The following is a 17622-nucleotide window of genomic DNA, read 5'->3' on the forward strand; positions in this document are numbered from 1 at the left end:
GAACAGATGGAGAGTTACAAAAATAATCCCAGTAAAATATGTGACACACAGACATGGCATATGTCATGATCTGTAATTCAGAGGTTTAACTGGCAAACTTTCAGGATGAAATGCAAGTTTCATTTATGCCTTTACCACTTCATGCCACCATCACAACCATGCCTGATAAAATCTTTGTACAATCCCATCATGTATTCTCCCTATATATAATTGGATATTTATATATTATGAATATTTATGGTTGCTGGAGGTTACAGCAACAGACTAAATCAATGGTTCTAAATTATATTCCCTGTTTTGTAATTTGACTCCCTTAGTGGCCTTGATCAAGTCACAAACCACTCTGTGCCTTAGTTTCTTCATCTTTAAAACATGGATACCACTTCCCTGATTTTGTAAAGTGCTTTTGATCTGAAGCTGGCAGAAAATTTAGATGTGCAAAATATTATTTTGCTTCATTTATTTTTGATGTGTTTGGTGTAAATCATTCATAGAACTTCATGTAAAATACTAGTAAACATTTCATAGCATTATATATTTTGTAAAAGTAACATAGCTATATGAAGCCTCACTAGAAAATCCTCTGGGCATTTTGTGAGTGTTAACTGATTTGTTGTGTAGTGAAATGAAAACTATAGGCTTTTTAATGGCTTCCAAATTTAAATATGCAACAAGTCTTCTGTATCCAAAATGTAAAGTCAACACCAATCAAGTAAAAGTTTGTGGTAAAATGTGTGGATTGTGGTATCTTTGGCACTTTATAAAGGTAGGCCATTTGTTTTATTCTAGGGTTGCCCACTTTCGAATTATACAGAACCAAATATCCTTGTCCCTTCCCTGAGGCCCTGTCTCTCTGCTCTCTCTATCCCTACTCCCTCTGTTGCTCGCTCTCCCCCATCCTCCCTTGCTTGCTCATTTTCATCAGGATGTGGTGGGGTGTTGAAGCGTGGCCTCCGGAGTGGGGCCACAAATGAAAGGTTAAAGGTGTTGGGGGGGGCCTCTGGACTTGGGCAGATTGGGGCATAGGAGGGAGGTGAGGGGTCTGGCTGGGGATGTAGGCTCTGGAGTGGGGCTGGGGATAAGAGTTTTGGGATACAACAGGGGACGTCAGGACTGCAGAGAAGAAGGGAAGTCAGGGCATAACCAAACCCTGACATTGCTTTAAATTAGACAAAGAGGGAGCTGCATGTAAATTTGGTGGCCCTATCTCTTAACGTTTAGAAGGACTTTCTTGAACAGACTCACAGACAGACGCACTCTAATTTGTCTATCTATAATAGAGATTGTTAATTGTTTTTATCCAGCTACTTTTTGACTAATGGACGAAATTCCTTGCTACTAAATTAGACATTTTAAATTAAAATTTTTAATTTGATTTTGTGCCTTAAATAGTCACTTATATTCCAGTAGTAATTATTCTAATGATGGTTCTGAAAATACAGCTGAGGTAAATTTAGAGCACTTTTTAAACTATTGCTTAACGAACAGATCGCTTAGAAAATATTTTAGAAATGATGTTATGTTTCAGTAGCTCAACTCATATTAACAAATCCTGCTATCTTCCTTTTAAACAATCTACAAAGTTTTTATTTGGTAGTGGAAATAAACTGTTCTAGAGAATAGTCTATCCTATAATTTGAAAAACCAGCAACCTGTTAGCTCACTATTGTTTTTTTGTCACCTTCCTAGTGTTCAGTAAATAAATCTTTAGTTAACAATGAACTCATTTCTAACAATAGTCTCCCACTTCTTGTTTTGTAGCAGTAGCTCCACCACCAGGTGGAGGAGTAGTAATGATGCAGCTAAATATACCCAACAATCCTCAGCCTCGAACCCATTCACCTCCTCAGTGGAAACATAATAAATATTACTGTGACCATCAAAGAGGACAGAAATCCACAGAGTTTAGCACTTTAGAGAGTATCACACAGGTATGATTTACTTTTTCCTGGGATCATTTGTATTATGAATCTTATATTTAAAAAGAGAAAATTCATTTCTGAAAAGGAACAAAATAAATCCAGTGCTTGTCAAACAGTAATATTAACATTTTTGTGTCCAGCATCTGAATATTGTAAATATGTGAGATTCAGGTAAATAAATTTAAAATCACTGACTTCTCAGGGACCAATATCTTTGTCATGTTTACTCTAGTTTCAGCATAATGCTCAACTAAATAGCCCTGTCACCTCACCAGCCCAGTCACCAGCACCAGCTCAACTATCAAATATGAAAAACCTCCATCCCACATTAACACCTCTTTCTCTTGTGTCCCAGTTTTCTAGATCTTTTGTCCCTGGACAAGGTAAGATTTCTAGCTAACTGAAATACATAAAAAACATACATTAATATTTATTCTGGTATGTAATTTTTTTCAATCAACTTTGAGGGCAAATTGTGATTGATTTTAGTGGTTTTTGCCAGAGTGTTCAAAAATGTATTCCTTTAATTGTAAAAAATAACTTGATGCTTCCGTACTTTCCTTTGCCCCAAATAAAATAAAAAAGCTGTGAACTTCATGCTAGTAGGTAGGGGGCTTTTAGAACCATGCTGCTCCTTCATAAATAACTTTTAGCACTGAGAAATTGTACATTTGGGATATATTTTAATTAAAACAAAACAAATTACTCTTAGATGTATTTGATTAAAGCATAGTACATGCTTGATGTGGGCATGGTACATGGGAAGGAGAGATAAAAATGCAGGATAAGAGACACTGCCTTTTCACCAGACTCTTCACCAGATTCTTCATCCTCAACCCATTGATTAAGCCGCAGATTGAGCCACTAATACACTGTAGACTCTTTAGATTTACACTGCCTAGAAGAGTGAGACAGGAGCGTCTAAATATGACTACAGTAGTGCTACTAATAATTGATGTAGAGCTGTTAGATAGTGATCAATGAGCCAGAAAGTAGAGAGTCCTGACATCTCTGTCCTTCGGGTCTGCCATGTTCACGCAATTATTGTTTTCTCAGAAATACTTTTTATAAAAAGCCAAGAGTGGAATCTTCTGGCATCGTTTTAAGGGAAGAACAATGAGTATGGTGTTTTCACTGATTAGACACACAACTACTCTTTTTCTTGGCAAGACAGCTGATTCTCAGTGTTCAAATAACCAAGTCTAGAATAGTGAGCCAGTGAATAGCGCCTTATAATTGAGTAGGTTCGCTAAAAAGTTTATTATGTGATTAGTTACTGCTACCTGTCAGAAACTGAAAAGTAGATGAAGCTCTACAATGGGTGTGATATGGGAAATGTTTTCAGGCAGAAAAATAAATTCAGTATTTCCTCCCTTTCAAGAAATAAATCTTACTTATTTTTTAACATATTCTCTCTATCGGTTACTTTCCCTAGTAAAACATTAATGTATTCACTAACTTTAGCATGAATGTTAGATGACCCATTGTTAAGCATATCTCTCAAGTTCCTTAGTCCCTTTGCATAATTTTAAAAGATTTCTATTCATTCACTTTATGGATCCCTCAAGTGAATAGGAATTTCAAGACGTGGGTAGCACTGGACCAGGGTGGAGCGTTAACAAGTTTTAACTCATGAAAACTATTTGAGGAGATTTGAATCTAGATTGAAACTATGGCAGAGAAACCAGGGGACATAAGTACTTCCTATAACTTTTTAAAACGTGTTTTTAAATGCAAGGAATACTGGGTCTGTGACTTTTGAATTTGATAGTTTATGATCAATCCATTATTTTCCCACAAGTTTACTACTGAGTGATAAATTCGTGACATGTTTTTTTACTCTCTTAAGAGGCCAACCTTGTATTCTTTCTGGTAATAATCACATTAAAATTATTTCCTTGTATGTATTCATACTATATTACCTACAATATTTGTGAGGGGTAGACTGTTAAGAGCATTGGGGTGGAGGGAGATTTTTTAAAGAAAAAAACATAAACACTATTTTTCTCATCTTCAGGAGATCCAAGATACCCACTGCTCGGTCAGCCACTGCAATATAACCCTGCACCTTTGTTACATGGTCATGTAACAGGCCAACAGGTATGAACAAGTACCAACTCTTGGGCATGTCTACACCATGTTTGTCTGTACCACTTGAGCTGTAAATTCTAATGCAGTGGTTTTCAACCTGTGGTCTGTGGTTTCCAGGGTTACACAGACTAGAGCTAAGGGGTTTGCAAACGGTTGTTGTTACCATAGAACAGTAGTTTACAACCTGTTTAAAATTTCCAAATGGTTCTGTACTTCCATTTGAAATGTTTTGGAGGTCCACAAATGAAAAAAGATTGAAAGCCACTGATTTAATGCATACTAGCATGTTGTGCATTAAGTGGCCCAGCTGTACTGGCATGCAGTAAAAGTTCCCTGGAGTGTGTTAATGTAGTAATGTTTGAAATAGAACTAATTACCCTAATGTGTAACAGAGGATGTTTAGTGTGTGCAAGCAGGATACAAATCTGTCAGTTGGTGCATGAGACGGCGGTTTGCATTAGAATTTTACACTACATTTGGTCTGAACTAATGTTCCATGTAGAAACACCTGTAGCAAAACTAGGGACAACAATCCAAGGCTGCCTTGGTAATAACTATGAAGGAGGAAAAGGTACTTTTGTATTGGAAATGTACCTTAGTTTGCTGATTTGGGAAGAGAGAGAGGAGCTTTCTGATAAGTCCATTTTTGTTCTGTATTGATACTTCATGTTTTTGCTGTGAATAACAGTGATGGGGATAGGGACACAGCAACATATTTAGAAATAGCCTTTCATAGTAAAATTAAATTTCCAAAAAGCTGAGATTGACTTTTCTGGTCACTGCTAAAAAATACAAGATGTTTGTTGCTTAACATACATGGCCAATTTAATTTTGACTACACTTACACTTCAGCATCAAAATGTTCAAGAAACTACATAGACAGTCTTGGTTGATTTATTGTTTTATAGTCAAAACTGTATGGTACAAGAAAAAAAACTAGTGCATCACCAGTTCTTCTGGGAAGCTTGTTCTCTCAGGCTATGTCTACACTGCCGGCTTTTGCTGTCAGAGTATGCAAATGAAGCGCTGATTAGTAATTTGTTGCATTTCTTTTGCATAATCTATTTGAGCCCTTTTTGCGCAAAAAACCCTTTTTGAACTAAAAGGAAATGTCCACGCTGCTTGTTTTTACTCAAAAACCCCTTGTGCAAAAATGGCTCAAATAGATTATGCAAATGGAGTATGACAAAATGCTAATCAGCGCTTCATTTGCATACATTGCCAGCAAAAGCCGGCAGTGCAGACAAAGCTTCAGTGTTCAGTTCATTTTACATTGGTGTGCTGGACAAAAACTACCTATTTATAATGGGGTTGTTTACAAACTGAAACGCTTTTTATCATCTAAGATTCCATCTACCAACTTCAACTTTTTTTTATGGTGTACACCACCTGTCTTTTTGTTTTTGAACATGGCATTTCAAACTAGTTAGTCCATGAAGACTTTCTCTCACAGTTGCATGGTAGAGCAATTAGATCTTGTTTTGACAGTTCTTCAAGTGATTGCTCCTGTGCATCGCAATATGTGTGCGTGCATGCCGCATGCATGATAATCTGAAGACTTTTCCCTACCAGTATCCTGGGGTCAACTGTAGTGCCTCTTGTAGTGACTTCACGGTGTCATATATATACCCCCACTGACCTGACTCCCACTTCAGTTCCTTCTTTCTGCCAGTGATGGTTGTTAGACCTTTGGACTTCTTGATTAGCAAGTAGTTCTTCCCTAGTGCATAGTTAGTGTTCTTTGTTGTGTAGACAGATTTGTTCTCAGTTAGGTAAATAGCATCTCTGCAGGGGTCCCCTCCCACCCCATATGCAGACTATCTGCAAAGCCTGTGGGACATGCAGCGGCCCCAAGGGTTTATACCCATGGTCACCAACCCGTCAATCGGGAGGGCTCGACCAGTTGATCGCCAGATGTTCGGGGCCCCCCCAAGAAGCCCCACTACCTACCTCCAGTGACAATGGAGGTAGTGCCAGCTTCCCATGGGGTGGACGGAAGTCCGGCAGCTGTGCGCCACTTCTGGGGTTTCCAGAAGTGTGCTGCCTGGTCCCCTCCTCCAGGTCTGCGGCACGCCGGGGACTTGTTGCGCGGTGGGAGGAGTCCCAGTGGGAGGCGCGTGCTGGGGCTTCCCTCCAGGGGAGTGGAGAGAGGGGTTAGGAGTCCCCAGAGGAGGCATGCACCCGGAACGTCCCTCCTCTGTGGGGGATGGGGAAGGAGTCCAGGGGGGAGCGGGAGGTGCGTGATGGGGCTTCCTTCCTCTGCAGGTGGAAAGGTTGGCCCCGAGGGCACACGTGCGCTGGCTTCCCTTCTCCTTGGGAGGGGGGAGTCAGGCCCAGAGGGGGCATACAACGGGGGCTTCCTTCATCCGCAAGAGGGAGGGTCGGCCCTGAGGGGGCGCGTGTGTGTGCTTCAATGCTCTGTGGGAGGGGGGAGTCGGGCCCAGAGGAGGCCTGCGACAGGGCTTCCTTCCTCTGGAGGGTGGAGGGAAATCCTAGGAGGCTGGGGCAGGGGACTCTCTGCCCCCACTGGCACACTGTCCCCTGCCACAGAACCCTGTCCCCTGCCTTCCCAGCACCCTGTTCTCTCTCCCCTGACCCCAGCCATAGAACCCTGCCCCCACTGGCACCCTGTCACCTGCCCCAGCACCCACTTGCACCCTTCCCCAGTACCATGTCCCCTGCTCCCACCAGCACAGTTGGGGCCACATTAATGAGGCTTAGGGGGTTTTGGAGGAATGGTGTGGTTTTTTGGGGGGTTTTTTTGCATCTCACTTGTGTGGCCCCAACTGACTTTTCTGTGGGTCAGTGACCCCTGACTCAAAACAGGTTCCCTGCCCTTCTCAGAAATAAAGACAATGCAGAAACTTTTTGGCTGTGTCTAAACTGGCCAGTTTTTCCAGAAAAACTTGCCAGCTGTCTACACTGGCTGCTTGAATTTCCGCAAAAGCACTGATTTCCTACTGTAAAAAATCAGTGCTTTTTGCGGAAATACTATGCTGCTCCCGTTCAGGCAAAAGTCCCTTTTGCGCAAAACTTTTGCGCAAAAGGGCCAGTGTAGACAGCTCAGATTTGTTTTGCGCAAAAAAGCCCCAATCGCGAAAATGGCAATCGGGGCTTTTTTGCGGAAAAGCGCGTCTAGATTGGCCACGGATGCTTTTCTGCAAAAAGTGCTTTTGTGGAAAAGCATCCATGCCAATCTAGATGCTCTTTTCCGAAAATGCTTTTAACGGAAAACTTTTCCGTTAAAAGCATTTCTGGAAAATCATGCCAGTCTAGACGTAGCCCCTGTGCTTGACATAGTATTTTATTTAAAAATGAAGCCTGGCCAGCAAACCCCCAGTTGGGGCCAAACCCTCATCTGGCCACAGCATAACACTCCTGCACTCCTCCTTTCCCCAGACCCTAGATCTGAGCCTATCATATGCTGGGTGTAAAAAGGTTGGAGACCACTGTTTTATACAATGTGTTACTTGCAGGAAAGTATGTCTACAGGTGACCCACATGCTAAATGTCTGTAGTGTCTTGGGCTGTGTCCAGACTCAGGGGTTTTTTCGAAAAAAGTAGCCTTTTTTCGAAAAAACCTCACCTGTGTCTAGACTGCAGCCGCGTTCTTTCGAAATTAAATCGAAAGAACGCGGCTTTTCTTTCGATGGCGGTAAACCTCAATTTACGAGGAAGAACGCCTTCTTTCGAAAGTTCCTCTTTCGAAAGAAGGCGTTCTTGAATGTAAATAGGGCTTCTTCGAAAGAGAGCATCCAGACTCACTGGATGCTTTCTTTCGAAAAAGCAAGCCGCTTTTTTGAAAGTTCAACGTGCAGTCTAGACGCTCTCTTTCGAAAGAGGCTCTTTCGAAAGTATCTTTCGAAAGAGCCTCTTTCGAAAGAGGCTTGCAGTCTAGACATAGCCCAGGAGAATATCATCTTCAAGACAAGTGTAACATCTGCAAGGGTTTCAAGCCCCATGCTAAACATGCGAGAGACCAGAAATTTAAGTTGTTGCTGATGGAGTCAGCACTTTGCCCTATGGTGCAATTCATCTCTGTTGATGTGTAGTGTGCTAGCCTCAGTGCGGGACACTTTGGCACCGAGACCGGAGGAGTGCTGGGTCTATCAGCACCAATCACCTGTGCATAAGGTTAGCTCCTCGGCATGGCACCGCTCCCATTTGCAAGTGTCTTAAGAAAAGAAAAGGACCAACCGAGGACACTCTCCTTCCAGGAAGCCTAATAAAGGCCCAGAGGCTGCCTGCATGGTGCTAACCTGTCCAAGTGGGGCACCTCAGCCCCAGCACCATTGACTGTGGCACCCAGGGTGGGGCCATCGAGTCCAGTGTCAGTTGACTCTTCAGAGCCCGAGGCAGTAGAGGAAGACCTGGACTTGCCCTCCATGCCTAACATCTTTGAGTCCACTCAGGACCTCATTGAGTTTATGACGCCAACATCAACAATGTATAAGAAGCCTCACCAACTGCTGATGCAACTGTCCATGGCACCACTACCAATAGTGGCATCACCTCTGGAGTCACCTCCAGGTCTGGCCTTAGTACCACAGACAGCTCCTGCTACATTAATGACTGGGGTGAAGCAGAACACCTTCCTGCTGGTGTCAGTGACTTCCTATAGTGCTGTACGTGAACCCTACTTTGGCTTCGCTGGCCCCCTCAGCACCAGGCCCCTTCTCTGTGCTGCCAGCACCGAGACACTGTGGCAAGCGAGTTTCCATGAGATGACATGGGAGTTCGTCACAGCACCATACCCCAGCAGCTCCGCTCCCCCGTGGTCCATGGCAGATTACACATCAAGCTTAGAAGCTGAGTCCTTTGTGTCCCGCAACTCTAGATACCACTCTTGTTCCAGGCATCGCTCCTGGATTCCATAGGCATACCACCAGAGCCATGGGCAGGGCCCATCTTCTAGGTCTGCCTCAGTGGCACCATAAACAGCAGCTTCGAAGCCAGACTCCCTTCTGGAGACAGAGGCACAGGCTGGGAGGGGTAACAGGACGCCGATGGTTCCTGTGACTGTAAGGATTTTAAGTTAATTAGCTAATCGAGTAGTCAATGGAATTTCCATCAAGTACTCAATTAGTTGATAAGGGGGGCGCTCACTACTACTGCTATGGCTCTGCAACTTAAATGTAAGAGGAGCTGGGTGCGCAAGCAGCCGGCTCCAAATGCGGAGCCGCAGTGAGGTTAGCTCCCAGGGGTGGCACAAGCTGGGACTGAGCAGTCTCGGCTTGCGCTGGCTCTGGGACTGCTGCGACTTTGTATTTTAAGAGTCGCCTGGCTCTTGCTACATTCTGGGTACATCTAGACTACGTTCTTGTTTCGAAAGCAGATATGCAAATTTGGCACTAATTTGCATATCTTCTTCCGAACACTTCTTTGGAAGCATTTTCATCTAAAGTGAAAGCAGTTTAGACGGGGGGGAGGGGTTTAAAGAATCCCATCTAAATGGCTTTCACTTTCAAAAAAGCGATCACAAAAAGAGATGCAAATTTGGTGCTAATTTGCATATCTCCTTCCAAAAAAAGAACGTAGTCTAGATGTATCCTACAAAGGCAGAGCCACAGTGGGGGACCCAGCACCTCTGCCTCCCCTGTCACCTCCTCCCCTCTCCCCGGGGAGACAGTGCTGGGGGGAGCTGGCTTTTAAACCAGCTCCCTCCACACCTGCTCCTGCTCCCCACCCTTGCTGCCTCTGATACAGCTTATTTCAAAATTTAGTGCTGTCTACAAAGCACTTATTTCAAAATAAATCGCTATTCTGAAATGTCCCTTACTTCACGTGGAATGAGGTTTACAGGGACGTCAAAATAATATGCACATTATATTTCAAAATACCAAGTGTGTTCAAAAGATGCGGGATAGCTGGTATCCTGAAATAGTGCTGCAATGTAGACGTAGCCCTAGTGTTCTTCCCAAAGCTGTATACCATGGACAGGAAAAGAGTGCTGAACTCCCTAGAAGTCAGGCATGCCATTGCTTTATATCTGGAGCATACTAAACCATTCCAGCAGTCAACATCCCTTTTTATTTCCATTGCGGAATGCATGAAGGGCCTCCTGATTATGTCACAGTGCCTTTCATCTTGGATCACTACGCGCATCAAGCTGTGCTATGATTTGGTCAAGGTGCCAGCCCCGCCTGTCACAGCCCACCCCACTTGGGCACAAGCCTCATCGGTGGCCTTTCTGGCACAAGTTCCGATTCAAGGCATCTGCAGGGAGTCTATTTGCTTCTCAGTACACACTTTCAAGACTAGTTACACCCTCATCCAACAGTCCCAGGATGATACGGCATTTGGCAGAGCTCTAGTGCACTCAGCAACGAGTTGAGGTCCAACACTGATTCCTTACAAACTGCTGATAAGTCACATGTTGCAGTGCACATGAGCAATCACTGGAAGAAGAAAGAACTGTTACTTACCTTTGTAACTGTTGTTGTTCTTCAAAATGTGTTGCTCATGTCCATTCAAGACCCACCCACCTTTCCTCTGTTGAGTTGTTCTGGCAAGAAATAACTGAAGCAGGAGTCGTGTTGACAGGGTTACATATACCACACCATGAGGCATAACCACAAGGGGCACTACAGCTGACCCAACAGATACTGCTAGGGAAGTCTTCTGACAACTGTACATGCAAACACATGTGTTAGATGGACATGAGCAACATATCTTGAAGAACAACAGTTACAAAGGTTAAGTAACCGTACTTTTCCCTATCTTCCTATGCCAGATGCTGACTTCCACTATTATAAGGTCTTGTCTGAATAGTTAGCATGAGAGAGCAAGAATAAGCATAATATGATTTATCATGACTACCCAATTTATATCCACTGTATAAAGGTTAGGGTTTTGTTGGGCCCTTAGCCAGAGGAAGTGGAAATCCTTCCCCACTCCTTCCGCTTGCAGTCCCTCCCTCCATCTCTCCTGTGTTCCTGATGCAGAAATGGGGTCAGAGTGTGGGGGCTTGCTCCGCCAACCTGCCTGGTGCTCCCATGCCCCCACCCCGCTCCCTAGCAGAAGTGTCAGGCGGTCAGAACAGTGCAAGCCCTTGGGCCCTGGGTAGAGTGCTGGGTAGGCAGAGCAGGTTGGGGGAATGAGAGGGGTATCTATTTTTCCAGGCGCCCCAAACGGTGAGCTTATTCAACACTGTCACTATACTGTATCACATGAATGGTTTTAATACCTGTTGTTGTGGTGTATACTACACCTAACATACAGGCAGTCCCCGGGTTACATGGATCCGACTTACATCGGATCCCTACTTACAAACGGGGTGAGGCAACCCCGCACTAGCTGCTTCCCCCCAGCAGACCAGGGAGACACGAAGCTAGCGCCCCCCCCCCCCCCCCCCCAGCAGACCAGAGAGATGCAGAGTGGCTTTTCTCAGCAGACACCTCAGCTTGAAAATAAAGGACTGAGGGAAGTGAGGTGTGGGAGAATAAAACTGAGCTCTGGAGAAATGTTTGGCTAGAGTTTCCCCTACAATATGTGCCAGTTCCGACTTACATACAAATTCAACTTAAGAACAAACCTACAGTCCCTATCTTGTACGTAACCCGGGGACTGCCTGTATATGTATTGGCTAACCAGCTATTGTCACTTTTCCCTCCTATATGCCCTCATACCAGAGACTGAACATGTGTTTGTGTAATAGTGCAAGGCCCTAGGAATAACACTGGACCCAGAAATCTGGCCCTCTTCTGTACTGTCCTGGTGTAGCATCTATTTACAGTGCTTGTGGACAATTATTCATCACTTGCAACCCTTCTTTGTAGCTTGTAATACTACAAATGTAATCCTTGTAAGTTGTAACCATATCATGTTTGTTTGAGCTCAGTGTCAACCTGCAAACAGACATGGAAACAGAGGAAGGAAACCAGCTAAGAAGGCCGCTTCAGCAGATCTTGGTGCAGGAGAATCAGGTATGTAATTGTTGGTGATGCTGCACTCTGAGGGTACATCTACACAGCAGTATTATTTCAGAATAACTAAAGATATTCCAAAATAACATAGTGTGTATCTACACTACAAGCCTTTATTTTAAAATAATGTCGAGCTGGAGAACTTCTTACTCAGACTCATTGTAACCCTCATTTCACAAGGAGTAAGGGAAACTGAAGGAAGAGTGCTCTTTCTTCCTTCGATTTCCTGCTGTGTAGACGCGCCAAAAGCAGAAATAAGCTATTTCAACTTGAGCTATATCAATTGCACAGCTTAAGTTGCATAGCTTATTCTGACTTTAGCCCTGCTGTGTAGATGTGCCCTAAGAGAACTATTGAATCAAAAACTGAAGCAGTGAGAACTGCATTATTCTAATTTATTTATTGCATTATTCAGACCTGAGTAGGGGAGTGGGTCTGGCTGACATCTGATGCAGAATTGGATGAGTTACAGACGACTGAATATTAATGTGTGTCTACACATGGGATACAGAAAAATAGGAATCGCCCATGTTGGTGCTATGGGTCTATATAGGGCAGTCAGAGGGATCCCAGCAGTGGTCATAAGGATTTCAACAGTGACAAAGGCTCTCTGTAAGGGTGTAATGGCTGGAAAATATCTGTAAGAAGAGGATAAAACAACATAGTGTGTATATTGTGGCAGATCAGTGGGATCTATAGGAGTTGGTTATATGGGATCACTTGAAGATGTGGTTGTATGGAAGATGTCTGTAGGGAATGCAGCAATGTTGATGAATATGGGTTTGTTTGGAAGCACAGGGAGTTGTCTGAAAGGTTTGCGGAAAAACGGATGTCTGTGTGATAGCTTTGTATGTGAGACTTGCAGCAGCTACAGAAGTACCAAAAGGAAGGAAGTGTGCAGTTTGATACAAAAGGAAAAGAAGGTGAAGTGTGAATCCCAGGAAGGTAAGAATTAACTGGACCAAGAGGGAGACAGCAAACACAGGGAAAAAATGGGTATGTAGGGAAAGAAGAAACAAAAGAAAATAGAGAACAAGAGAACCAGAGTAAAGAGTAGATCAACAGAGAACAGCAGAGAAAAGATAAAGGAAAAGAAAACCAAGAGAGACACAGTAAATCAAATTATATAATGTAAAAGTTAACACCAAAATATTTTAAAATTACATAAAGTTCAATACAATATTTTTCTGTAGCTGCCCTTAGTTTACCAGAACTATGACTGTAACACATGAACTAAATTTCCTGATTTACACATTTTTTTCTGACATAAATCAGAACATAAGGCTTTTGTAGCCGATAGATGTGATGAATGAAACACTTCTCTCCACTGTGTGGACCATAGGCAACAGTTGCTACCCAATAAATGGGGCAGGGCATGGCCAGAATGTTAGGACTGTGTTTTGTGAGCTGTTCAAAATCCATTTCCTTGTTGGCTTGCCAACTGAGTCCTCATAGATTTGGAGGAGAGTTTATTTTGACTAGACAAAAGCCAGTTGCACTAGAGAGAAACTAACACCTTCCTCCTGATTAGCATTATTTGCTCTTTGACAACATGTGTAGAACTAATTCTGATGTGACACCTTGGACAAATCATTTAAGCTCCTCAGTTTAGCTATACAGAGTGTCCCTGCTATAAGCTGCCCCAGTATACGATGGTTCCGTTTTAAATTCTTCCATTCCCTGTTCTTCTGTCAGGTTTTAAAAAAAACACACACAATTCGCACAAATGGAAGTCAGCTGTGGGGAAAAAAAATTCCCTGCTTTGAATGTATCTTGGACGTAAAGCAGGGACGCCCTGTATGTGAAATGGATGCTGTAAGACAAGGCTAATCAGCACGCGGCCCACGGTGCAGTTTGGGTTTACGCGGGGCTCAACACACAGCCCGTGGGTCAGATCCTTTGAACATGGCCTCTATTGGGAACACTCTTCACAACGGTGAGGCATCTCACAGGCAGGGTGAGCACTGAAAGATGCAAGTGGACAGGCTGGCTAGAACAGACCGGTACTGGTTTTCAGCATTTCTGGCCCCCAGGGGGGGAAGTGCAGGAGCGCCGGGCATTGTGGGAAGTGCTTTGTAGTCAGTGTGAAATAAGCTATTCGCATACATATTTGCATGTGTATGCAACCACATTTAAGTTGCGGCCCTCGGCATGTGCTGTGAGTATCATTGGGGGTTCCAAAGTTGAGTAAATATGCTGTAAGGCTTAAGTTTTGTGAATAGTTTTGAAATCCTCAGATGAATGTTTTTATTTTAATGGCAAAGAATTATGTTTTGTGTGTTACCCCCATTTCTGTTTGTAGATCAGCAGAAAGGAGTAGGCTTCTTTCCTTGCTTTCCTTAGGAAGTCACCACCATGAGAGCAAATAACCAAAGCTGTGTTTTCCTGTGTTACAGTGCTGTGAATGAAATGACTATGCAACATTTTTACTGCAACCATATTTTTTCCCATTAATAGATCAGCCAAGTGTTAGTCTTAAGTCCTCAGCTCTGCTGCAGAACTAGGATACAGACTTGTCTACATGAACATTTAGTCAGCAGCATGCTGGAGTGTGAATCTACGATGCACTAACTGTCTTTAGGCAGCCTGCTGATGTACAGAAACAGTTGCTGTGCTTTGATCTAGCCAACTGTGAAATGGCAGGATATGCATCAGCAAGGTTCCCCCAGACAGCAGAGTGAAGTAGATTCAGATCCCAGCTTGCTGCAAATTAAATGTTCATCTAAGACAAATGCTTATTAATTATTTAGCACCTTGTACTACCTTTTAGCCTGCACACTTAACTCAAGTTGACCACACTTAGAACATTAGTCATTTTGATGTTCAGTGCCACAAAGACTTTTTTAAAATAGTAGAAGCAGAATGTATGTTTGTTTGTTTGTTTGTTTGAATTAAGTTAATTTCACATAACTTCACCATATTACAGAAGATTGTAATCCTTGTTAAGTGTACATTTTAATTCTACATATTTCTTGTTTCAGTTGCTGGAAAAGTCTTAGAAATTACTGAATTGCCAGAAGGAATAACTCGTATGGAAGCTGAAAAACTATTTGGAGAACTCTTTAAAGTTGGTGCCAAGATTCGGTGGCTAAGGAATCCCCAGTGTCTACAGACACAACAGCAGCACCAACACCGTTATTGTGGCAGTGGAGATAATAATGTGAACATTGAACCCTCCAAACCTAGTGACTTGGCCTCCACATACACAGTTCTAGCTACGTTCCCTACAATGTCAGCAGCCCAAAATGCACTGAAGAAACAAAGTAACTCAGTTAACAAATTCAGGCTGAGAACAAGCAAGAAGCACTATGAGTTTCATATTCTGGAAAGGGCTAGTTCTCAGTAACAACTACATTATTGGACATTCAGCCTTTATTAATTCCATGTCCTTCTCTACTTGATTGGCTTGATGTTACGGGGTTTCTGTTCTCTTCATAGAGACTCCTGGGATGTGTTCTCACATGACATAATAATCTTTGAGGAATAACCCAGTGATCAACAAGAAGAAGAAAAATAGATATACAGTTAAACCCAGACAAAAGTAAGAATCCATTTGGACAAGATATAGAGGCAGCTTTCTATGAAGAATGCTGTTAAAATGCCCCTTTTATAACAGTTTTGTTTTATATTCCTGAATTCTTGTATCAGATCCAAAGCTCTATTGTACAGCAAACTTTTGTTCATAATGAATACCCATATTCAAATCCGTATTTTGTAATCCCTTTTCACAGTCAGCACACAGCTATACGTTTTAGGGAAGAGGGCATGGGGTGGGGTGGAGTGGGTTGAAGGGAGAAAGAATAACTATTAAGAAATTACAAAAAGTCTCCAGTTACCATATTTCTCTTCCCTGTGTTTCTTTTTCAAATAAAGCAATTACAGTAACTTGTAAATGTCTTACACAGTCCTTTCAAGATTCACTCAGTGTGAAAGATAATTACAAATAAATTATATATTCTTGAACTCATTTCTCATCAAACAGGTTAGCATAAGTATTAAAGGGGAATATAAAAATGTCTAAACTACAAAGAATGTTCATTGAAGCCAGTTTAAGAGTGAAGACATTAATGTATCTTCCCAAATGATAAAATGTTTGCACTTTGTGTTTTCCACCAGTATAAATCTTTTTCTTTCTTTGCACTCTAAGATAATTGTGTTAATTAAGTGCCGGACCCTTCTTGAGTAATTTAAATATGTTTTCATCATTTGCAAAGGATCACTGGATATCAGAAGTTTCATTGCACATACAAACGAAACTTTTTTCAATTTCTGTGTAATTTGCAAGGCTGTACAATGTGTGCTGATGCAAGCCTTTTTTCAGTTCAAGAAAATAAATGTTTACAAATACAAACTTTTTCCAGTGCATTTGTTTAAACTGTAAAACTGTTTGAAACTTAAGTGAATCCATATTATGCCATTTTGCAAGTTTTCCTCATATCTAGGGAACAGACTTTAGCGGAACTTAGCATACAACTTGCCGAATGAGAGCCAGACCCCCCAAAAAATTACATTTTGACAAAATCTATTCTCCTGTCTGTGATGTGCTCGATTTTAAGACTTGGTGCAAAACTTTAAGCATTGCAGACTTAATAATCTCTGTTTTTTCCCTTTTTGCATATAGGTGTGTGTTGCTGTCACCAACTGTTGAATATGGAATTAAGTAAATCATAGAAGAGGAAGGTTTTACATGAAAATTTAAACGAGGATATGATGATGGGTTTATGAACATGATGCAGAGGGGAACTTTTTTTATGACTGGGAAATGGTGCCAGGGGACACAGTTGGTCTAGTTAACTGAAAGCTGGTTACAACCTTGTCTATAAAAAGCTATGGCTTCTCTGTAGTGTTTTTTATTGAATGAATGTGCCTGACAAAGCCTCACAGCATTTCCACGTAAACTTTATAATCACAAATTAAAACATAAACTGACAGTGTCAAGACACACACAAAATAGCAAATAGAATGTAAATCCCATCCCCTTTATGCTAACACTGTGACTACCAACAAGAGGTCAGACTGATTTAGGTGGAAAATCGTGCTGACATATCTAAGGATTCTACTTTGGGCCTCAAAGTGGTTGCCAAATGGGACAGGTGAGTTTTCCCACACTGCAATAAAAATTGGTCTTTAGAATAGGACCAGATAAAATTCAAGTAACTTGTATCTAACCTGCTTCCCTGAAAGTGTGTGTGTGTTTGGGGGGGAAGGGGATTGACATTTCTTTAGAGCCCAGACATCCAAACCCTACTTACTCCCCACCTCTATGAAGGGAGATTTAAAAGAGGAAGTAAGCCATAGGAAAAGCAGCTGGCATGCTCAGTCATTTATGGCTAGGCTCCACAAAGCAGGAAGGTCAACACCCTGCTCTCCAAGATGCTGAGGGATGTAGCATTCTGCTGGTCTCCAGGGATTCAGCAGCATCACTGGACTTATGGGCTGTGTCTAGACTGGCAAGTTTTTCCGGAAAATCAGCAGCTCTGCCGGAAAAACTTGCCAGCTGTCTACACTGGCCGCTTGAATTTCCGCAAAAGCACTGACGATCTCATGTAGGATTGTCAGTGTTCTTGCGGAAATACTATGCTGCTCCCGTTCGGGCAAAAGTCCTTTTGCGTAAAAGGGCCAGTGTAGACAGCTCAGATTTGTTTTTCGCAAAAAAGCCCCGATCGTGAAAATGGCGATCACGG

At 42.5% G+C, this 17622-nt stretch overlaps 1 protein-coding gene across 12 annotated transcripts in view; it reads left to right on the forward strand.

The window, feature by feature from the left end:
• The window catches only part of R3HDM1 (R3H domain containing 1), a 133024-nt gene extending 116918 nt beyond the window's left edge, over positions 1-16106 (forward strand). For 10 of the 12 annotated variants that reach the window (XM_006117053.4, XM_006117059.4, XM_075933299.1 and 7 more), the window contains 5 exons: positions 1762-1931; positions 2155-2305; positions 3940-4022; positions 11854-11938; positions 14920-16106. In XM_006117053.4, coding sequence (XP_006117115.2) covers positions 1762-1931; positions 2155-2305; positions 3940-4022; positions 11854-11938; positions 14920-15284 — 854 coding nt within the window. In that variant the 3' untranslated portion in view covers positions 15285-16106. The remainder of the gene's footprint in view (positions 1-1761; positions 1932-2154; positions 2306-3939; positions 4023-11853; positions 11939-14919) is intronic. The other 2 variants (XM_075933297.1, XM_075933292.1) reach the window with 2 other exon arrangements.
• The last annotated feature ends 1516 nt before the right edge of the window (positions 16107-17622 follow it).

The sequence above is a fragment of the Pelodiscus sinensis genome, chromosome 7 (assembly GCF_049634645.1).
Source record: "Pelodiscus sinensis isolate JC-2024 chromosome 7, ASM4963464v1, whole genome shotgun sequence".
Classification (NCBI taxonomy): domain Eukaryota; kingdom Metazoa; phylum Chordata; order Testudines; family Trionychidae; genus Pelodiscus; species Pelodiscus sinensis.